Source organism: Alligator mississippiensis, chromosome 4 (assembly GCF_030867095.1).
Source record: "Alligator mississippiensis isolate rAllMis1 chromosome 4, rAllMis1, whole genome shotgun sequence".
NCBI classification, from domain to species: Eukaryota; Metazoa; Chordata; order Crocodylia; family Alligatoridae; genus Alligator; species Alligator mississippiensis.
The window spans coordinates 232428432-232453294 of NC_081827.1; the positions used below are offsets into that span (position 1 = coordinate 232428432).

Genomic DNA, 24863 nt, shown 5'->3' on the forward strand with positions numbered 1-24863 from the left:
CTATAAATGGCCAATATGTCCCTATACTAACACAGAAAACAGTTGACAGAGGAGCCAACTGTCTACACAAGTTAAGATCTCCCCCTGTGGGGTAGGGGTGGGAAAGGAGAGACATGCCAGTGGGCCAGTTAGGTGACAAAAGATTTGAGGCTCTTGAGGAAGTAAGTTATTTTAGCTTGAGCACAAACATGGCAGAGGATCTAGTGCTTCTCTTTAATTTGACATGTTGCAGCAGGGACTCCTAAGACCTGCTACTTGAGGGGTAGGTAGCAAGCTAAATACAAAGAGATATAGAGCCATCAGGACCAAACTGGACTCTCTGGTTGAGAGTCCAGGCTTTTAGTAAGCTGGGCTCCACCTCTTTTGATCACATGGCCTTCTTCTTGGTCAGGGGTTTCTAATTATCCCAGTACTCAGCCTGCTTTCATGTTGCAGATTAAACCTGACCTGCAGCCACTGGCCTCTCCCCTGCTGCTCTTTCACTCTTTGTACCTGGTTTGCTACCTCTCATCTAGCAGGGGTTAGGGATTCCTGCTACACATCTTAATTGTTTCAGTTGTTTCAGTCACAATGCTATATATGGAATAATAGTAAGAATAAGTGGGGAAGACACTTTGAATTAAAGACCACAAACTTATGGGTTTATTTTCAGAGAAAAAATACACTCACAATTCTTACTGAAATTGTTGTCCAGATACAGGGGTTTGATTTTAACTTATTTTTATATTGAGTTAAGACTCAAAATATCCAGACTGTCATGGTGACATTCTATAGCACTGAAATTCAGGATTACACACCTGTTTCACTAGGTGTAGTCCAGAACTTTGGATATTAAGAGTATTTATTTAATAGCTAGAGCAGCATAATCAGTAAGAAATATTTCAGAAGAGAATTATTCCTCTTGATGTACCTCTTCAGTGAAGATCTTGTGATGGGAGAGGGAAATGAAGAATTTATGTACCATATTTACTCAAATATAAGATGACTCTGATTATAAGATGTCCCCCCTATAATTAGATAGCATATATGGGAAATTTATAAATGTGATATAACTTCCCAGGCATATAATTTAATTAGTGGAGGTTTGTCTTGAATTTGTCCCCCTCCTACCGCTACAACAGGAGAAATAAATCTGGGGAGACAGCTGGCCTTTTCCCCTCTATGCCCCCAGCTTTTTTCTGCTGCAGCCCCTTCCCCTCCTCCTTACTGCTAGACCTTTTCCTCCCCATGCTCAAAGAAGTGAGAAACAAATTTGAAAAAAAAGACCCTGAAATAAACATAGCTGTAGTAATTTGCATATAGTACCCATAGACTTTGTTCATCCAAAATTAATGCATTTTACCTATTTTGGAAACTACTGTAAATTGTACTGCAGGTACTCCATAAACACACTTTTAAGCAGCACTTTTGCACATATTTATACATAATAGGAAGTATTTTTTAGGAAAATGTTGGGGTCCTAAATCAAATCAACCAAATCAATTTCAAATCCATGTGAGTCCAACTTGGTCCAACTTCACTGCATGGAGGGCGGGGCACAATCATATGCAACAGGCTGAAAGAGGGGCCAACAGAGGGATTCTGGGTGAACTGTTTGAGGTCCTATTTGGTGATGTTTACCAGACATTTAAGGCTGGTGAAAAAACAGAAATAATTGGAAAATGGGAAAGAGGCACAGCTCATCTGAGGGAGTGAATAAGAAGTCAGAATATACTCAATGTAGTGGATCACCATGGCTTGAAAAAGTCAGTGCTGAGGTAGACTGCACTCAATGGGCACTACCATATACCTTATTCAGATAAATTGTACCAACCTATCTTTGTGGTAGGTTTTGTAGCATTTTTGGCACCAATGGGAGAGTGTTTGGGCTTGCTCCTATCTTCCTGGCGCCAGCCTGGAATTGCAGTATCTCCAGGCCCAGGTCCCATTCCTTCCTGGTGGAGCAACTGCTCATTGTTTTAAGGGCCACACATAAAAAAAAAAAAAAGGTTCCTATTTATATGTTTGCCTAATATAAGGGAAAATTTATAGTCATCCTCAGTGTTGGTTGCATTTAATCAACTTCATAAGCTTTTAGCAGCCAAATATAGCCAAAGTATTTAATGAGGTTTCTTTGTATATGAATGTAAGATGAAGGAAAAAAACTTGTCTTGTATTTGAGTAAATATGGTGTATTTATATATGCATACAGATGGTGGGAGAGTATGAGAAAGAGCATGTGTGCACACATGCACAAAGTATTTCAATTATGTGAAATTGCCAAGGATGTGAACATTTAAAGTCTACAGAACTGAGAAATATCATTCTTAGCTTATGAGATAATTCCATTTAAGCCAGAAAACTTAAGAAATGAAGTTTTTAAGCACACCTGATAGTAACTTTAAAATTTTCTAGGGAGATACTCAATGATGTTTTTGATCTCAGCCTTTTGGCTCAGATACGGGTTTGTGTATATCTATCTTCTTTCCCTCTCAGCATTGCAAACCCCCTCCCACCCCTTCCCCTCCCCCCACCCCCAGACTTAGTTGACTAACATTGTATTTTCTGTAACCTAGTTGCATTCCCCTCCTCACCCCCATCCCTCTAATGTTAGTCCCTTGCTTGGGAGATTTGTATTTCCCTAATAGCTTTGTCATCTTTTTGGATTCACAATCCTAAACATCTACTAATAAAATTCAATCTGTTCTACATGGGAAAGGTCTCAGGTGGTCACTATTGCTTCAATTTACCTATAATAATTTAATTAGTGGATGATCTGCCCTATGAATATTTAGACTGAAAGAAACCTTCTAATATGTTCCTATACTCCTTATTCAAACACTATATTCTCTTTCTTTGAATGTCTGTTGAAGTTATCTTGGGGCTATCTTGTGGCAGATCCTCCATAAACCAATTTATCTTATTGTTACGTGTCCTTAGCATGATAGTCTTAAGCATCGGAAGAGATCTTCTTGTAAAATAGTTGTGATCGCCATAACTAAGTCAATCCCTTCATTTGTATCTTTCCTTATAATATCATATTCCTGTATCCCCCTTATGTTTTTGAGACCATAACAACAATTTCTGTAACTTTGTCCTATGCACATTCCAAATATGTTATACACATAAGTTTTCTTTGTTTTGTGGCTGTTTTATTTTCACAGTGACATTCCCAAAAACATGCTCAGAACTCCAGATAAGGCTGCACTGATGATATGAGTATTACTACCTGTCACTACTATTACATGAAGGATCTCTGCAGTGGAAGGTATAACAAAATAATCAGCCCTTCCTTACCATTCACAGCAGTTAAATTTACCGTGGTATTTGTGGTTTTTTCCATTTTAAGTATAGAGAACACCACAAATACCATGATAAAGTCAAATTCCACAGTGTGGTAAATGTTCATTTTTTTTCTAATGCTACTCAGCATATTACGTAACATATCCATGCATAACATTACTCATTTCTGTTGAAGCTTCATGTTGCAAACTCATGTTTGCTAGTCATGGTTACATGTAAACCACAACATTATACGCCATATTGGACCTGATACTGAAAGACATCAAGTTTTATCAATTGTTGTCAGTATTTTCAAGAGACCTCCGGTAGAGGGCCACACCCTACACTATAGAGGAAGGGGAAAACTCCCACAGTCCATACCAATCTGATTATGGGGTAAAATTCGTTCCTGACCCCAAATATCACAGTGCGACCCTAAGCAGAGGGTTGAGATGCTCTAGCTTGGAATCTCTGGCTTTGCTCCTAGCAGGAGAATTAATACCCCCCAGTTGAAGTTCCCAGTCTTGATTTTAGCCTACACCCAATGCCTCTGGTAAAACTTAAAAACACCCTGATACATATAGGAGAAAAAAAAGGGTGGATAGGTAAAGGGGGAGCAACCAGCAAAGCCCAGAAGCATGGGAAATAGATGTCCTAGAACCTGGACCTCTGTCTCCTTGGACAAGTGCTCTAACCACTAGGTTGGTAAATTAAAACAGAAGCATTCCTAATCTTTTGGTGCCTAGCACAATCTGGACAACATGGGATTTTGTCCAGGTACAATTTCAGGACTTGCCCAGGTGTATATATGTATCTGGGAGAACATGTCACACCATAAAGTTGCCGGAACACATGGAACCCTACTGAGCACACTCAGTGGGCACGTGGATGCTTGCATGCCAGCAGCTGAATGTAATCTGCATAACTGCTATTTAGGTGCAGCCAGTGAAATAGGATTCTGCCCTGAGTTTCTCTTACTAACACAGGAGAACCCTGTATACAATACTTCTAAAATTTGTGGCTAGCCTACTTATAAATGTCTCTAAGAATACAAAGCCTTGGCTTCCATCAGGAGTCTATTCTGTAGTTTTCCAAAGTTTACATCTAGAAAGATTTCCCGAACTTCAGTGTACATTTTCTTTGGCTTAATTTTAACCTATTATTCTCATGGTACTATGCTTAATAATTTATCCTCCTTCTTGTTTGGACTCCTTATCGCTGACATTCCCTATAAGAGTGGCACCAGCTCAAAATACTGCCTTAAAGAGAGAAGTTATCCACAAGAACAGAGAGAACCCCAAAATGTGCCAATCCCTTAACAACTATGTAAAGCCTTCAAAGCCAGAGCCCTTTTCAACATTAATCTTGGAAGTGCTATTAAACAAAAAACTTACATTAATGTTAATAAGAAATGGAAGAAATAAAAAGCATGTCCTATAGGTTTCGTCAAGCACATCCTGTCACGTGATTCATTGTACGAAAGTGACTGACCATACCAGGATAAGTCTTCTTTCTCATTCTATTAACCTTTTCATTAAACTGTTTTGAATAGAAACTCCATGATAATATGACTGGTAGAAAATATTTTACATCTAAGACTAAAGATTAGAAAGTCATGCCAGCCACTACTTCTACCTCTTTAGTTCTTTCACACTGAGAACAAAGTGAATCTAGTAGAACATCAGCTATAATAAAGATATTGTATTTTTTATTTTACATACATAATCACAAAAAATACAAAAATGAGTAGCTGTGGAATACAAAAAGACTATTATTTTCATCAGATTGTGAAGCTTGGCTTGTATTTTCAAAGAGAAGATATTGGCAGTATTGTATCTATATTTTATTCTTTTCCAAAAAAGGAGAGTGTGTGACTCACATACGAAATGAAACAGAAAAGTCTATATCTTAGGACTGACCATTTAAACACACAACCCTTTTTTCGGTCACAGAAAGAAAAGGAAAGCACCCCCTACTGGAGTCTTTAAAAAGGCTGGATGAACAACATACAGACATTAATTAATCACCTCTGTGCTGCTGAAGCTAAAGGTCAGTTCATCTTTTCCATTATATTCCTCTGTTCTCAGGGCTTGATAACTTGACAAAAATAGAAATAAAATAAAGTTCTTAGCTGCAACTTGGCATGTGCATATCTTAACCCAAGAACAAATTGTTTTATAATTACTTCTGAAAATTGCTTCAGACTGTTTTATTTTTCTGTGGCTGCCTGAGAAGTGTGAAAGAGAGAGACATTTTTTCATGCATTCAAGGCATTTTAGTTCTAATTTAGCAAAAATAAAAAAATTAATAAATAAAAAAACAGAATAAGCAGAGTCTGATGTTTCAAAGAGGAAAGTTAGGAGACATGACTGGCTTCACACCTAGAGACTTCTATGTGATTAAGTCATATGAATAACTATTCACCAAAGTGAGTAAGAGATTCACAGCCTAGCCCATATTCAGTAATGAAAGCTGACATATGCAGGGTAGTGGGGGTTTATCTGAAAATCACTTGTTTCAGCATGTGGCTGGACTCTAGGGTTCAAACTTAAGAGCAGAGTTTGTTAGAATGAAGCAAATGTAATCAGTATCTTCATGAAACTAGCTTATAAAGATGCTTGAATTAAGGAGGATCACGGAGGAAATATGTTTCCACTATCACGAGTGGAAACTTATTGGCCATCATACCTTTCACATAGGATTCTAAAAGACAGGGAAACACAGAGCAAATGAAGGAAAAGTTGTGGAAAATGGTTTTCCAGATTTTTTTATTAACCATTCTTACTACTTTCGTTACTATACTGCACGTTAGAATCCTGTTGGACTTGTAGCTGCTGTCTGGAAGTTGGCAGCTTGTACTGAAGCCACTCTGCCTCTGCCCGCAGAGCCTTTGTTAACTGACAGAGGACGGAAGCTGCTGGCTGCCTTTGAAATGGATATGTTGGGTCAGTGGAAACAGTTGGGTGTTTTTGAATGGAACCTTATTTTTTCTTTAAAAAAAAAAAAATAAAGTTGCGAAAAGTAGCTGCTGTGTCTTCTTCTTCTTTAAATGTTTGCTTTAAAAAACACCCAACCCATTTGTGCTGACCTGATGAGTCAGTTTCAAAGACAATTTCAATCTTCTGTCAGCTAAAAAGGCTCTACCAACAGAGGCAGAACTGAATCAATGCAGGCTTCTCTTTTCCTGATAACAGGAGCTTTCAGACAAAAGACTGACAGGTTTCTAAAATCTGTAATTTTTTAATATTGCAATCAAACGATCAAAACCAGTGGAGAAAACATCTCAAGAATATTTCAACTGTTTTCTTCCTCTCCTTTCACAGACAATAACAGAGTCATCTTGACATTTGTAGGTAGTCTTAGATGCTTGCCTAGTTCTAAATCTTTCCTTGCCATGTAGGTTGTTTGATTATTATTTGATTATTTATCCAAAGCATTTTAATACAATACATATAATCAGAGATTTAATTTAAAGAAATTAAAGTTTTTTCTTTTGAGAGATGGATGTTATTGTTTCAAACCAAAAAGAGAAGTGCAATAAGAGTTTTCGGTGGTCTATTTAAATCTAAATCTGGGTAGCCAGATATATGTTTAAAAAGCACACAAAAGAATATCGGCAGTGATTCTACCAATAATGCCACCCATGAGTTACCTTTGGAAAGGGAATACTGCACCTATGAACTCAATACACTAGGTATGTTTTAATCCATAAAATTTCCAATTACTGCTTCAGAGTTTATTGTGCACATATGGAAAATAATACTTGTAAAAGAGAAAGGGGTTTGTGCCTGGTGCTGTCAATACTGTGAAGGATGGGGTGATTATAAAGCAAATTAACAATACTTTTAAATGTGCATTCACTTATCTTTCCAATTAAATCCTTGTTAAACAACTGCACAGACAGTAATGGTGCTTCTGCAAAGCACTGATCAAGACAGTTTTATTGTAATTTTTACTCTGTAACAATTAATCAAGTAGGCATTTTCTTTATTATTAAATTATTTAGTTAATAAATATTCTCAATTGGCTAACATATTTGTAGTTTACATGTTATTTTTGATTTTTTAAAAATAGAACTCGAATATCACTATTTTCTTATAGCATGATAAGAGAAGAAATATTCTAATTTCTGTTGCCACTATATTATTTGTTAACTTGAGAAGGTAGTTGGCTTGGTAATAAATATACCTTTCCCTCCCTAATGTAGTACAGTGTACCAACTGAAATTATGTTGGTATTCCTCTTACCATAAAATCCACTTTTTTGCAATTATGTCATATTTAGCCCCTGTAAAAATTCATTTTCTTCCTACAAAGTGTACCTAGGCACTAAAAATGCAGTAATTGACCTTTGTAAGTTGTGTTTTGAAGTTAATGCACAGGGTACTCCAAATAAAAATAACAGGACTCAAAGGTCATCTGCACTGCAAATACCAAGCATTTTGAAAAAAAATACTGGATATAAAGACAGTTAGGAGCTATCTTGTTTTATGTGTAATCAACATTTACTGCATGAAACAAATTGTATGCCTTGATTAGTTTCACTGAATATATAAGCATTAAGATACAATTTTAGAGATTCAGACATGTATTATTCTCCCTTTATATATTTATTTTTTCTATTAATTCAATGCTCATGAAAACTGCTTGACAGTCCCAGAAAAGGAAATGCCTTTCTAGGTACAAAACAGATACTGCATCACCTGTGTAAAAAGATATGCTTTTCTCCATCTCTTCACCAATGTATGCCATTTTTTTCTTAGGAGGATAATTCAGGCCTTTCCTATACAGAGAAATTAGTGCTCAGCAAGTTGCAGCACGAATTTACAGCACTCTATTCCTTATGTAGGTACTCTTAGTGAGCACTTGGTGCATCTACACAAGACGCTGCTCAGTAGCCAAAAAATACTGCACAGTAGCATGTCACAGCACAGACAGTGCTAATACGCTACTGCTCAGTAGCGTCACCTAAAAGACGTTCGCCGATGCTACTGCGCAGTAACTCCGGTTCCTGGAATTTATTTAGTACTTACTAATAAAAGTACTAAATAAATGCACTGTAATGACTATGCAGTAATGTCTCATGTAGACGTAGCCACTGTGTGTGAGGCAGCATACTTCATGGTCTCACCATTAGGTGTCCTAAGGGCAGATTGTATTCAACTTATTAGGCAACTGAGTGGCTCAGGCATTCTTTAGGTGTCTATGCATCTAAGTGACATCCTGTTCCACCTTGCTTGAGTCCCTGAAAGCCATCATTTAGAACAGGACTTCATATTAACCTCAAGCACTTAAACCATAGAAGTAGTGAGGAGGCACACCCACATTTTGTCCAATACCTTAGGGTAATGGACCCTTCTCAGTAATACGCCACACTTCTCACTGTGTAGCCACACTTCCCACTAAACCGGAGGCTATGGATGAAGCACAGCTGAGAGTATCTTCCATCCATCTTATTGAAGATGGAAAAGAATGTAAGATTTAAAGAGTCCCAATTTCTGCACCCGATGAATTTTGCATTAAGGTGTGTGTGTGTGTGTGTGTGTGTGTGTGTGTGTGTGTGTGTGTAGTTATGTAGGCTTAGAGGTCTAGTAGGCAGGATGGGATCTGGGCCTAGGGGTCCACATGTAGATGTAGCGCAGAATAGCAGCCTCACTATCTAACTTTCTGAGCAGCAACTTCCATGGGTAGTTAAACCCTAATCTCCATTCTTTCAACATTACTGAAAATTATGGAAATGAAGACTGAAATGATGCTTTCTGTAACATGCTCATATGTAATACCTAGACTGGGATCTCCAGTACTTTCCATATATACTTATTTCCACTTTCCAACATATCTATTGAAGGCATATGACCCATTTCTTGTGAGCCTGAAAGGAATTATTCTTAATTATGTTTTCAATAACTGCACTTAAAACACTTATAAACTAAGAAAAATATCAGTCTCTTGCTGCCACTGACAGTCCTTGCAACCTCCAGTTCCTTAAATCAATGGTCCTGAAAAAATGATGACTTAGTGTTTCCAAAGAACTGAAAGATGTTGTGGTCTGGCATTCTTTTGATCAAGTGATCTCCTCAGCTTTTAATGGAAAAAATAAATCATTGATAAAAGATAATCTTGTCACCTGGAAGCAAAAAGGTACAATATCAGTGGCTTCACATACAGAAAGAAAATCCTGTGCAAAGGACTACAGTAAATAACATATTTTGTGCTATAGCTGCTATTGCTGGCAAGAATGTCAGCTTTAGGAATTACCTCAGCTTAAGAAATGATAATAAAGGGAAAAAATGATCTAGTTAACTAAAAACAAAGAATGAAATGGATATCAGAGAGATTTAAAAAAAATCAGAGACTGTCTTTCCCTGTTTCTTCCTATTCCCGATCAATTGATGAAGTTGTCAGTTGTTACCTTGCTCCCTTTTCTTTATTTTCTCCTACTTTTTAGTAAATTTCTGATGCTGCAGATAATGTTAACAGCACAGAGGCAGGAACCAGAGTTAATACTTTGCTCTCAGATTTGTTCTATTAAAAATAGCTCAATTTTTTTTTCCTATGCTGCTTAACTTACAACAGCAGTGAAGCCAGGAGATATTTAATAGATGCACAACACAGAATTTGGAAGGATGGTATGAGATTTAAGGGTGAATTCTTGATGGAGAAATAAAACCCTAAGCACTTTAGCTGAACAAGAATTGATCACATGTTAAACTCCTGGCATTTAAAAGTAGTTTTTAGACTGTTAACCAACAAATGTCTATCGTTGCATTAAATTTTCATGGAAAATAAATGACATACAGAAGAGAAATAGCATAAGATAAACACTCATATTTAAAGTACTATTTTTCTGGTTTAGTCTAAGGAAAAATAAAGATACATGGACAGAGACAGAAAGATAACCACATATAAGGAGAAAGGGAAGGAGGAAGGAAAGAAGGAAGGAAGGAGCTCTGCAAGTTAAGAAATGATACCTAGTAAGCAAAGCATTGAAGTAACACTAAAACATACAGGCCCTTTGAAATGTTCGAGGCGTGGATGAAGCGCTCGAAAACAGTACCCTTTGAGAAGAAAATGTATTATTTTGAAGCATTTCACCTTTTTTTACTTTAACATGTGGACCCTGTCTGAGTTTTTGTTTCTTTACCACCAGAGCTAAGTTATAGCCAGAGCCACCAGGGTTGTGCTTACCATTCCTCGTCCACCCTGCCAGACCCTTCGCAACTCCCGAGGCCTCTGTTGCTGCCAGAGCTGGGTGCTCTAGCCTCAATCCCCGCTACTTCTGTGCTTTATTGAGAGGGGGAAAGAGAATTTCAGGGGATTTGAAGCTGGACACCTTTGCTTATGGACTCCACTCAAGTACTCTCCACTTTCTCCTCCCCTCTACCCCATCCTTGTTGAGGGAAGGGGATTGGAGATGTAAACTGATGAGGCCTTCTCCAGTGCAATCTGGCTTGAGAGCTGCAATTGCATGAACCTGCAGCAATTCAGGAATGTTTCAGCCAGCAGACACCACAGGGGCTGTATGTGTCCCATATCTAAAACAAAACCCTTTTGAAATGTTTCCAAGCCTCCTTTACTTGGAAAAATTTCAAAAGGTACTCCTGTTCACACCCTAAATATCAACTCATGATTTAGTTTTGGAAGATATGTAAATGAGCAGGTTATATGGAAACATCAGCGTCCTGTGGAAGTCACAGCAGCAATCTGTGGCACCACCATGGTGAATCTGAATGCTCATGCTCTCCTACTTCAGCCATTGCCACTGCTTCCTCTCCCTGCTGCTTGCTGCTGGCAGGAAGAATTGGTGGCAATCACTGTTGGGGGGGCAGAGGGGAGAAGGGTGGAGAGAAACAGCAGCGGCTGAAGCAGGGGGTACAAAAGTGCCTGGCTTTCTATTGTAGGGAGGAAACCCAGAACTTTTGGCATATGCTGGTCTAGACATTATACAGTGCAGACAAGATGCACCTTTTGTACTAAACAAGACAATATTGGTAGATTATTACCTTTATCTCAGCAGTTTGAGGTTAATGCTGGCTAGTTATCAGAGGTAGTTATCAGTATGCTAAATTAAAAACCCAACAGCCCCCTCCCCCCAAAAATGTGTATTCATTGTAATGCCACTTGAACGATATCTAACGCAAGGAGACTCAAGCACAATAGCTCCACAGTCACTGGCAGCAACTTACAGCAATCTCAGGACAGTTTACACAGATAGATTTACCCCAGTCCATAGAGTCATCCCTTGCACAAAAGAAGATGGTTGTTATTTAAACAAATAATGTCCCCCTGCCACTTTAAAGTCATTCCTTGTGTCTCTGAAATATCGTGAACGTTGTGATCAGACTTACTGAATTTTTAAAGAATGGAAAGATGGACTTTTCCATTTCATGGCATACGCTATTAGGAGAATCAGTAGGGATTTCAATTGTGGCTTAGGAGATATGGGAAAGACTCCTTGACACTTTTGTGTATGTGTAACTAAACAAAAGCTAATCCTTAGCCTAAAGATTTTAATGGATGAGATTTTCAAAGGTCTTTTAATGGAAAATACATGTCCAAGTCACTTATGTAGGCCCTTCTTTAGAAAATATCATCCTACTCCTTTAGGACAGTTCAGCTACATTAACAAAGATAAACATAATGAACATGAACAAACACAATAGATAAGAAATAGAACCTGTCAGAACTTCAGTGTTTTCTTTTAATTTCCTTTGGCCACATTAGAGAGAATTAGATTTCTAAGTGTCCCCTACATGGTTAATGACAAAATGATACTGACAATCCACTAGTCGTATATTTGACTTTGACATTAGTATACAGAGTTGTTGATAAATCCATGATACCAAATAACAGCCACACTATAATGTCCTGTCTAGTTACATAGAATTAGCCATTCTGATTGAGGTGGAAGCTTGTGGTATAACATAATGTCAATCTAATGTTTGGATGTCAAGACAGAATAGACAGGTCTAATATACTGAGGGAAGGCTTCCTTCCTCCTCCACCACTCTCTATTTTTCTACCACTTAGCAAAGACTTTAGGGAGTTACTGAAGATAAGAACTTCTGGTTTTGTTTTGTCTGTTCCCAATAAAATTATTCTGTACTACCCTCTTGAATCAAAAGAGACCCACACAATGGCTAAAAGAGTTAGCCTAGCTATCTGTTAACACACAGTGAAGTCCATGGAGTTACAGTAATGCAAAATTACTGAACTTGGTAGGACTATAAGGATATACATCATTGGCAAAACAGAAGAGCATTCCATAGAAATCAACTCAGGGTTTGAACTTCAGTCTGCTCCCTTTTATTTTTAGCCCTTAGGTATAGCCTTGCATGTCCTCCAGTCTTCTATCTTGCTGCCAAGCACTGATGTACAGCTATTACATAAAGGATAGAGTTTTATTTCACAGAATAAGGTCTCAAAGAAGGAGGTCGCATGTAAACTCTGATATTAATGTTGAGTTTTATTTTGCTTCCAGAGCCAATTCAAGCTCTACATCCTTGGCTTCAAGGCTTGAACTTTTTTATTGCCACTCTCTTTTCCTCTCTTTCATGTTACATTAACCCTCCTTCCAAGAAATTGTCACTTTGACTCCTCCCTCTCACGTAATTTTTGCTGTCTTCTATGATATTACCAGGCTTGACTTCCCTCCTTTTTATGTTTGGCAAACAACCTGTCTCTCCACAAATTAGCATTTTAATAAATTGTCATATTACACCAAGTTACTCCAAGTTCCTTAAAGTTACATTTTACAGAAATTCATACAATGGGTTCTCATGAATTTTAAGCTCAGCTGCCAGTCAAACTGTAGATATAAACAGGGGAGCCAAACCAATTCCTAGGCAGATGAAATACTAAAAGTAACAGTACCTCTTCACCAAATTATTGCTCCTGGGTGCATGTTTACATGCATGCCTGGGACTGGTGAGCTGGTTTGAAGCATCCCCAGCTGGCAGGGGGCTCGGGGGTGGGTGGGTGGGGGGATTGTGGAATTTATTAGTTTACTCCAGCCTAACAAAGGTGCACATGTAGACATGCAACATTTACTATGCAATAAACATTTTGTATGCAATCACCCAATTTGTACTATATATAAGTAGGTACAAAAGTGCTGCTTAGAAGTCTGTTTGTGGAGTATTTTCAGCAGTTTCAAAAAAGGTAAAATGAATCAATTTTGGATGAACTACATCTATGTGTGCCTGTAGTAATTTTCATATGCTTATTTCAAGGTTAGTTTTTTCAGATTTGCCCCTCACTTCCATGTACTTAGGGAGATCATGGTCTGGTAGGGAGGAGGGGGTAAGGAACTGCAATAGGAAGAAGTTGGGGTGCAGAGGGTACAGGGGCTACCTGACCCCAGATTTATTTTCCCTGCTGTAGCAGCAGGAGGGGGACAAATTCAAGAAAACCTCTAATAATTAGATTCTATACCTGGAAAATTATAACAAATTTATAAATTTTCCATATATAGACTCTAATTATTGGGGCACCATTATTTGGGGCCATCATATTCAAGCAACTACAGTACCTTCAATGGAAGTGAAGTGCCCTCAGAATTTCACAGGATCAGTCTAATCTGAAGGGCTGAGGCCAGAATTAGAGGGGTTCAGTGTTGTATGATGATAAGCATTGACCAGAGAAACTTCTATTCGGTGTAGAAAAACATGCACAACAGTGACAACATCAATAAGACCCTTTGATAGCAATGAACTAAGCAGGAAGAGCTCTAGTAAAGTGATGCATCTAAAATAGGTAGTTATTTGGGTACTGGTTTAAATGGGACCTGTAGATACAAACATTATGCATTTGTCGAAATAATACTACCAATATGTATTTTTAGAATACATACCAAATACAATATATATTTTTAGAAATATGTGCTACCAACCAAAAGCAGTAGCTTACCTGAGTGACAGAAATACATTTAAGTGTTGTTTGACAGTAATATCTTGGCTCCCTTATTCACCTACTACATATGAGGTGCACAGTAATCTTCACAATTTAACAGCTAGTAGTTTTCACTCCCTCAATTTATTTTGTCCTATCAGCTTGTATGCAGTAGATGCAGAAATTCAGTAGTTTTACTGGTGACTCAAGGTTATTACAGCACTCTCACCCAACACACTGCAGGACCCTGAAAGGCACTCTTACCTCCTCCAAAACTGAGGGTTCTAAGTCTGCAATGCAATCTCCAGCTCTAAATATATAATATTTGTGTTATGGTACAACACCAGGTCAGCATAATGTGGTCATGTTTTAAAAGCCTAAACATTTTGGTGGTCTAACAATGGTCTCTAGGCAATATTAAAAAAGAAAAAGGAAGAGTTTAACAGCGTAGAATGTAGAGTTGGTTAATTCAGGAAGCCCTTAATAAATTTTAATGCATCACTCTTGACTCCATATTTGAGAGGCCATTGTTGTCAATGATATTCATCTAGTTATTTATATAATGTTAATGCTGCATGTTCAGACCTTGCCAAGAATAGTAACCACGTGAATGGTTTGGGGAAGTGTTTACCTACAAACTACCAATAATCGTTAAAACACTCGTAAAATGTCATGTATCAATTAATGTTACACTGGTTTGGGTAATACTTGTGGAAAACTAAAACTACTTTTAAATTTAAATGTAATTATAACTTTGTATTTCAGTTTTCATGTTATGTGTCTCTTTAATGCTCATCATTCTGGTCTTGCTCCCTTGGGTGACATCTTGAACAAACTTACCGTTGGCTTCCACTAAGCCAGGATTTCAGCCTAGCCTTAAAGTTTTGTTCTCTTCTTTTTAAAGCATCTGTCTTTTCCTTTTTCCTCCACTGTTCCTTTAGTTTCCAGGCTTGCTTATTCAAATTTTGTTTAACATTCAATATTCAATTTACTTAATTTTTTTCATTTTTTTTTCTTATTCCAAATCCTTGGTTTGTACGTTTTACTTCATCTTGTCATTTTATTTCATTTTTCTCACTTTCTCTTTCTCATCTCCAGTTTCCCTACTGTTTTCACTATTTTATGTTCTATTTTTTCTGTTTCCTAAACCAATACTTATTCTTTGCTTTTGTTTGCTATATCTACCTTTCTTTTTCTCTCTTTCCCAAAATATAGCTCATCATTCTCTGCCACTAGCATGCAGCAGATTCTGAAATATTGTCATCTGAGACAGTTAAGTACTAAACAAAACATTACCAGGGTGAAGGAATCACTTACCCTGATTGACAACAAATCGTAACTTCTGTATTGTTGCCAGATTGCCGCTGACTCTGTATATTCCATCAACATCCAGACCTGAAAAAGGAAAACATATTTCATATTGGCTCATGTGAGTATTTTACTTGAGATGTCTGTCAAGAAACCATGAATGTCCTAACAAATATAGGGAAGAATACTATAGTGAACAACCAGATAATAATCCACCTGACAAAGACTAGAAGCATATGATGACTCCTGCCTGATAAAAACAACAAAGAAAAAAATTGTAGATTAATTCAATTGAACCCAAGATATCTAATTATAATGCTCTAGTAATTCTATTAGAAGGCATGCAGTATAAGCAGAGACATTCCAATTAGATGGGAAAAGATGGTGCAGTATTGGCTTGTGTGTTCACACACAGCCTCTGTAGGATAGAATATCAGACTTGGTTAAGTGTATATTAATTATTTACATTAACTGGGCTTGAAGAGGTTTTCAGGTAGAGACTCAGGTTTTTTTCAGCTGAAGGTCATGAATTGCATTTCTGGTATTGTGTGGAAACTGTTAGATGATTGCCATGTAATTAAGATACATGTAAGATGATGTTTGTATCAGTTATTAATACAGTTCTGCTATGATTTGGTTTTGCATCACATCAATTGTGTTTGAAGATGGCATGCTATGATATCCCAAATAGCTTGTGCTCTGGAGTTTATTACTGCAATAATAAAGGCCAGCCAAATGCATTTACAAGGACAACGAAATACTCCCATTCCTCTGTTATGTCTGCTCAGGTGTCTTTTTCTGGGTGAAGCTATTTGGCACATTCCTTATAATGACATACTATCTATCTCCTACAGTAGACAGGACTGTAGGTTGATATGTCTATAGGCATTCTTATAATTCAAGGTGAATTTCTGAAGCATAGTCCAAGCAGTAGAAGGAATGTGTATGCTCAAAATTATAAAACCCCAAAATGTAAATTGCAATTTGAAATTTAAAAGTGGTAGGTCAAGAAGGCAAAGAGCATTTGCTCCAAAATGGGCTTTTTCACTTGGAATCTGATCGTGTACCATTGGAAGAAACATTTTTTGTTGGGAAACGCTGTGATTTGTCAAAATCAAAACTTCACAGGAAATATATTAATTTCCATAAACTTTTAAAGGGAAGGTTTTTCAGGTTCCAGGAGAAATTTCTTTCCAAAATCAGAGGGAGAAGGCCTGAAAAACCAAGACTTCAATAATTAGGACATTTGCCTAGTATGAATGAGGATTCTGAATCAAATGCATATTGGTCTCTCTCATCTCCCAAGGAAATGCCCTAAATAACCACTGAGCTAAACTGGGGTTTCTTTCTCCCAGAAAAAATTCCAAAGGTCTAGTTTCGCTTTCAATGTAGAGTGAAAACAACTGTTGAAACATCAAAATTTTGAATTTTTTTCACAAAAAAGGTATTCTTGTTTTCTAGCTAGCTGTACAAGAAACATCTTGATTTGATTTACATAAGAGTTGCTTTAAATTGGAATAATCATTGTGTAATATACCTTGGTTATAAATGCTTTTTATATCAATCTATATCATTTTCTGTTCTGCACCTGTGGGTTGCCATGAAAGCTAATACTGAAAATGATGATTCATTTCAGGAAGATCCCCTTTGGTTACAGGGGACTAAAATGAAAGTTTATCTAAGAGAAATCAAAAAGGATTTGGTAATCAAGAATACTTGGAATCTATCCATGTGCTGGATACATAACATATGAGCAAATGGAAGTCACTGAAATGTTTAAGTAATGCAACTCTATCCTAAAGCCTAACAGTCTTACCCTCTCTTAGCTAGGGGGGAGTGAGACAGCAAGAGTAATCCCTAGTTTAGGAATGTGGAACTCTTGTGGTCAGAGGTTCAGACTTTCAGCAAGCTAAATGACATGTGAGTTGATCTAAACCAGAAAGTAAAAGGAAAAAAGAAGAACAAACCAACCAACAAACAAACAAACTGATGTTAAAAGATTAATGTCAGTTTGCATTCAGATTAATTCAATTCTCAGTCCTTTGAGACACGGGGCATGTCAAAACTACACATGTAAGCTTTCTGCATGATAACAATCTCTCACATTAGCAACACCATTTTGAAATACCTCAGCCCATTGATTTAAATCATGCTATTTCAATGATCTATAGCAAGTGAAAATGACAAACTATTGAGCAAACTGAAGGATGTTACATCTTGCAAAATGATATGTAAAATATAAGTGAATTATTATTGTCCTAAAATGACTTAGGTCAGAAATAGGGTCTGATTACCATTTCATTTTGATACTATACAATATGGCAGACAGCAGGAAAAACCCTAAGAGTGTTATGTCAATCAAAGAATTCACATGCCATCAACTTTGTCTCAAAATATTTAAAAATTAAGCCAGACCAAACCAATGTAAATTGGTAGACTTGGACATCCTTTTCATGACCGACTTATCCTAGCTGGATTGTAAACTACTTATTTTGGAACTCCAATTTGGCCAAGAATAATTTTAAGAAAGAGAGATAGCCTCAAGGTTCCAATATTTTGATTCTGTGAACAATTTTCAAAGAAATTCACTTTTAAGGGCACCTTTATATCAAGAATAAAAACATCTCTGCTCTGCTGTCAGTGTTTCTTCACAGCAGGATATAAATACTTAGGGAACAAGATGAAACAAAAGTCTTTTCAAAGTTTTCTATCTACTGCTGACATTAAAGTATGGTGGTAGAGAACATTTCAGTAAAGAAAATATTTATTATAATAAAGTCTGAGTATTTGTTCATTATATGCTGACCTTCTCATGTTTTAAAATGGTGTTTATCACTGAGATAAATCACTGATTTTTCCCCCCTAGAGGATAACAACTCTTTTTTTTTTCTTTTCAGGAAGCTTAGAATAGGATGGATTCACAATTAGGAATGATCGACTAAATGGTAGTTAAAACTCAGTGGAAAGAATGCAGCTGTCCCAAGTTATTCCCACCATAAATCTTATGAGCTTTCCAGAATGAAATCTAGGATAAGGACAGACTCCAGAATATACTTGTTTATCTGCCAAAATATGAGCAGTGTGTAACATTGCTTGTGCTAAAAGCAGTCATATATCATGGTTTAGGATATACTGAAATTACTGGTGAGAAAACTAAAAGAAAACAGAATTCAGGTTCAGTTGACATACATAACATCATCAAAAGTTACCTGAATTGCTCTGCATAACTAGGCTGAAGCTTTCATAAGAACATGCTACCTTATGAGATATTTAGTTTTCTGTTTCTAGCTGAGTTTAGAATTTCCAAAAATAGCTTTTCTTGCTTTACTATGGCACTTCTAGTTCCAGATGAAATCTGGAAGTGTAGAGGACAAGTAAAACAAAGGAAAGCTACAAAGGACACAGTTATGCAGATATTGCAAAACTCGGTCAGTTTGAGTTTGATATTAGAGACTCTAAATGTTCAGGACAGTTCTTATGGTTTCTTTGAATAAGGTAATCTATTTCTATTTGAAACAGGAGTTCTCATTAATAACATGTATTCTAGGGAAGTGTAAGATCCTGCCCTATCTTATACCTATGAAACTCCATATTTTTCTCATGTTTAATAGCACTAATTAGACCTGGCTTGGTATCCTGAGACATGTCACTTGTGATATTTACCGAAAACTGAATATTTTGGAAAATTTCTTTTTTTTCCTTCTTTTTAAAATTTGCATCCACTTTTCTACTCTTTTCTCATTTACAATTTTTTAGAATGATCACTCTATTTCATTATTTAGTACTTGATAAATTTCTAAGTATGGCGCTCTTAAAAGTTTAACAATAGCCGTTTACTGAAAAAGGTACAGAATTAAGATGTGTAGACCATTAAACAAAAAGAAGCACAACAAAAAATAAAGTGCACATGTGAAGAAATCCATTTTTAGTTAGTCCTTTTGTTTAAAATTAGTCATGTTTCGGGCAAAAGTTATTGTATTTCAAAGAAGCCTATTATGCTTCCCCATAAACAAAAAGATCATATGTTTTACAACTAAAGTATCATTATGTAATCACGCTGTTGTATTATAAACTATTTTGAGGGCTCAGATACCCAGGGATATCTTTACAAATATTTAAGAGAGCATAAACAGGGTATATTTCCCTAAGCTGTAATGTTTTTTTTTTCTCTTGTTTTTCTCTCTATTTTACCAATAGATTATTAAACCCATTTTAAAAAATGTCATGGAGCACAAAAAGTCCGATACGAAGCCATTAAAAGGAGCAGACATTTGAGAATATACCAATTGGATTGTAATGCATATGGCAAGAAAAATGCCTCAAAAACAACTTAGCCATCTCACAAAAACAGAAGTCAAGGTTATCTGCAATCTTCCTTTGCCAAGATAAAGATAATTACATTTTCCATATATAACCCAAATCAAGATGACCTTAAATTCAAGATGATGCCCCAAAATTAGATTCCAAATATGGAAAGTTTATATATTTTTTATGCATAGCATCTAATTATTGGAGGATTGTCTTAAATTTGCCCCCACCCCCACTACATGTGGTGGGGAGACAAGCAAAGAAGAGGGCAATAAGAAAGCAGGCAGTAGAGGGATAGTGGGGGACCGGTGGTAGGGATGCAGTAGAGCAGACAGTGGGAAGGCAAGCAGCTTGCCCCCTGGCTGCCCCCCACCCAATATCCTCCCTTGTGCTTGCCCCCTAGAGCCTGAGGCCCCAACCCTCCTTTTCCCCATCTTCCCTTCCCCTGAAACCTTTGCTCCTACTTGCACCTTCCCCCACTTACCTTTCCTCCATGCCAGCAGGCTCTGTCCATGTTGAACCCTGAGGAGCACAAGAGCACAGCTGCAGCCAGGTGCTGTAGCAGTGACGCAGAACCAGCACTGCTGCCATGGGGCTGGGCTGGGCTGGGGCTGTGCTCCATGCTCCAGGCTGCAGTACAGATGGAGCCTGCCTGCACCAAAGCAAAAGTAAGTGGTGGGGGGTAAGAGGGTAGAAGCAGTGTTGAGGGGAGATGGGGAGGGGGGGCAGGGACTCAAGGCTGCAGGGTAAGGGCAGGGGAAAAGTAGGGGGTGCAGAGATGGCATGAGAGCAGGTTTGCAAATATGGTATGGCTTCTTATTTCCAGCTCAGTGCATAAAAATATAATATATATTTTAAAATATTATTTTTTTTTTGCTTCTGCTGCACTGACCTGGAAGTCTAAGACACCAATATATGCCAGGTACCATTCATATTCACACACAGAGAGGGTGTCACTTGATATACTACAGGTTTATGTACAGGCATGGTTTGTGGAAGACAATGTGAAGATACAGAAATCAGAAATACAGAAGAAAATTAAGTTGAAAAACAAAAAACCAAATGGTTTTTATTGTAAACTATGTCAGCCATGTCAAACTGGTTGGAATAAGGCCATACAGCACAGAAGATCCATAGAACACATTTTGGGTACAAACAGGTGTTTGTAGGACCTGATTTAGGTTTAGGCAGCTTAAATTAAGCTGCTTAGAGGCATTCACTAAATGCCCATTTTACCAAGTTACCTAAACCAAGAGTGGTACATGCAGGTGTTCACTGATGCCAGGAACCATGGGAGCCTGAGGTAAGTAACTTGGGGATGCAGGCTGGTGGGATTGTGGGGGCTAGCAAATTCATGGGGGAAGGGGGCTGATAAATCCAAAGGGTGCTGGTGGGTCCACGGGGAGATGGTGGCTGGGGGATAAAAATAGCCTGGTCAGGGGAACAGCAAATCTCTGGGGATGGGTGAATGGCTGGGACTTCCCAGCTCTGGGGTTGTGCTGTGAATACACAGAGATGTTCACTAAGCTGGGTTAACCCATTTTAAATCATGTTAACCTAGGTCAATGTAAAATGAGTTTAACTCAGAGGTGAACTCACTTTAGATGAGGCACATCATTTTTAGGGTGATTTAAGCTGTGTGTGAACACCTGAACAACCATCCATTTAAATATAACACTTCTACATCCCCTTTTTCATCTGCTGACATTGAGCCAATTTTCAGTCTCTGTTTCTGCTGTCTCTTCATTCAGCCTATCAAAGGTTCATATTAATGAGACGGAAAAATGTCAGACTTTCTAACCTGGCTTGCAAATATTGCAACTGGACTCCTTTTTCAGTCCATAAAAGGAACTCCAGAGGTGAGCATGATACACTGCCTGTGTAAATAGATAGGACAGAGTGATAGAGATCTAGAGTGATGGGAAAACAAAAGTCTTGCATACAATACAGGGTAACTCAATACTGAACCCTAATCTGATGAACAAGTTAATCACTGACTTAGCAGTTGCCTTGGTACCAGAAATCATGATCTGGTTGCATTTACCTTGTGCAAACAAATTTTGACACCAATATATACTGGCACCAAATATATATATATATATATATATATATATATTGCACACACACACATGCATACACATACAACTTTAATAAGGCCAGTTTTCTTAAACTAAAATAAGCTGTTGGCATAGCTGAGAACTTAACTTTAATGTAGGGAGTGTTATTAAAACTTGGGAATTGTTAGGGAATGCCGAGAGAATCACAGTTATACAGACACAATGAAAATACTCCTCTGGGAAAGAAGCTATCCTTAGTTTAAAGTATATGACATAACATCTTAAAATGAGCAGGCCCAGATAACTGATATCCAATAATCCTAAAGCAGGATTTACAACCAGGGTGTTGCAGGAGCCCAGTATACATCTGAGATACTTTTAGGGAGATGCAGGGCACTGCACAATGTTAGTACTGTTAGGTGTACAAATACTTAAACATGATTCACAAGATAAATCCATAGATTTCAAATAGGAATCAATACTGTCAAAAAACTATTGCGTCTTTCTGTGTTCTTTGCAACAGAAAAATCACTGTATGATTTTTCCATGGTAAAAAAAAATAGTGAAACTAGGTTATGGCATTTTCTGAGAGCTGTCTGAGTCTAATAAGGTTGAGAACCACTGTCCTAAAGGAACTAAGTAGGAAATCAAGAGAAATTTCAAAGTTTTAGAGGACTACCAACTTAGTTTCAATATTTAAATAGTGAAAGAGATGGCCTATAGATGGCCTAAGTTCACAGGTAGGTTGATTGATTTTATCCTGTAAATATATCATTTAAAGCTAAATATATAATTACAGTAAAAGCTTTGTTATCTGGCATGAGTGCATTAAGGACGGTGCTGGTTATATAAAATTTCCAGCTACCTGAGGGCAGGGGCTTTTTAGTCAGATGCGAAGGGGGGGAAGGGGGATGGGGGTTGCACGTGGAGTGGGTGGGTGGGTGTGCGGAACAGCAGCAGCGCAGGGTGGTGGGTGGCGATGGCAGCAAGCTTTCCCTGAAGTGTGTGAGCTTCCCACACCCCTGCGTCTGGCTGGTTGGCCAGAAATTCCAGTTAATAGAGTGTTCCGGTTACTTAAATGCCAGTAAACACCACTTTTACTGTATTTAACTTCAGCATAGTTTCATGGAAGGTAGGACTTGTTAGGCAAATCTGTTGTCTTTCTTTTGACATAATTAGAGGTTTGGTTGATAAAGGCAATATTATCAATATGGTTTATTTGGATTTCTCCAAAGCACTGGATTTAGAACCAAATGGCTTTTTGATTAATACACTTAGATTATATGGAATTAATGAGGTCATGTTACATACATTAAAAATTGACTCAGTGACAGATCTTAAAATGCAGTTGTTAATGGAGACGCATCAATCCATAGGGATGTTTCTGGCAGGTCCTCAAAGGATTGTTCACAGTTTAATACTATGTAATATTTTTATTAATGACCTAGACAATAGTATAACATCTTTTCTAATAAAATTTATAGATCACACAAAGATTGACAGAGTACAAAAATTAGGAGGATAGGTTATGGAAACAGGGGTTGCATCTAAACAACATGATTTACAGTGTAGTAGACTAATTTGCTTCACAGTAAAGCATCACTATTTACATGTGCATGGCAATTAGGGCATAGTAGACTAACTGACTGCACTGTCAGATATAAGTGGTATCTAGCAGCATAGTAAATTACTGTGCTTAAACTCACATTTAGATGATGACATCAGGATTATTTTTCGGAGTATATTCAGTAGCATTAATTGCACGTGTAGATGCACCCAGGTAGATCTAAATTTCCGAATTAAATGTTCACAATGTAACAAAATGAGTTGCCAAAAGTTGGGAACCAAGAATGCATGATATACCTACAATATGGAAGACTCTGTCTTGGATAGCAGTTACACAGAAAAAACTTCAGAAGCTCATCATAGATAACCTGGCAAACATGAGCCTACAGTTCAGGCAAAAAGGTATAAAAAGCAGAATATCAAGCAGAAGTACAATGATCTGTCTTCTGCATCTGCACGTGCCATTAATGTGCCTGAATTTTCTGAATACAAAATTCAGGTTCATTAAGCTGCAGCCCCACACGCATCTGACCATGCCCATTGGGCACGTCCAGATGAGACTGCACATGCCTCTTGCTGTATCTCAAAGCAGTTTAAGACATAGCAAGAGGCACTCTGGGAACGAAAAAAAAAAATTCCCCATGTTGCGTATTTGCAGCGGGCTCAATTTTTGATACCAGGATATCCAGGTATATATATATACATATATAAAAAAAAAAATACAAAAAGGGGCAGCCTGAGGCTTGGGTCCTCCAAAGAGACACTCTGGTAGCCAGCCAGAGCATCTCTATGGCTGCCCCTTGCCTTGGTGGTGAAGCATGCTGCCTCCACGTGTGGGGCAGCCTGGACTGATGCAGACTGCTTGGAGCCCGGCTCTGTTGAAGGTAAGTAAAGGACTGGGGGTGGGGGGGACTGAAGCAGGGAGGCTGTGAGGTCGTGGGGGACTGTGGGTGTGGGGGGGCTGCTCAGGAAGTGTGGGCCCCCTGCTTGCTCCCCACATGGCTCACAGCCCCCACCCACCTCACAGCAGCAGTCCATCAGGGCACTCAGAGTCCTCCTGGCAAAGCCCCACCATGGCATGGGGCAGCGCAGCTTAGCCTCAGCTACCTGGCACCTGGCATTGCCTGTGCCAAATTGTGTGGGCCTAGCCAGCTCACTGTGGAGCCATGCACCTTTGGGCATCTCTGGGCCACTCAGGCTGTCACCTGGGGCTTTACAATGCTCATGGGGACTACCTGTCATGGTGGGCTGGGTCCTGCATGCATGGGCCCTGTCTGAGCCAGTTTCATGGATGCAGGACACAGCCTGGTGCAACATGTGGTCCCCGCGAGCAGCATGGGGCCCTGGGTGCCAGCCTGAGTGGCCCAGAGCTGCCTGAAGGCACATGGTGCTGCACTACTCCAGGCTGCACCTGTGCGATATGGCACAGGCAGCGTTAGGTGCCAGGTGGCCAGGGCCAAGCCGTGCTGCCCCG

At 38.2% G+C, this 24863-nt stretch overlaps 1 protein-coding gene across 1 annotated transcript in view; it reads right to left on the reverse strand.

The window, feature by feature from the left end:
- Positions 1-24863, reverse strand: part of ARHGAP15 (Rho GTPase activating protein 15) — a 503050-nt gene that overhangs the window by 147795 nt on the left and 330392 nt on the right. The window contains exon 11 of the mRNA XM_006266996.4: positions 15468-15545. Within this exon, the coding sequence (XP_006267058.1) occupies positions 15468-15545 (78 nt within the window). The remainder of the gene's footprint in view (positions 1-15467; positions 15546-24863) is intronic.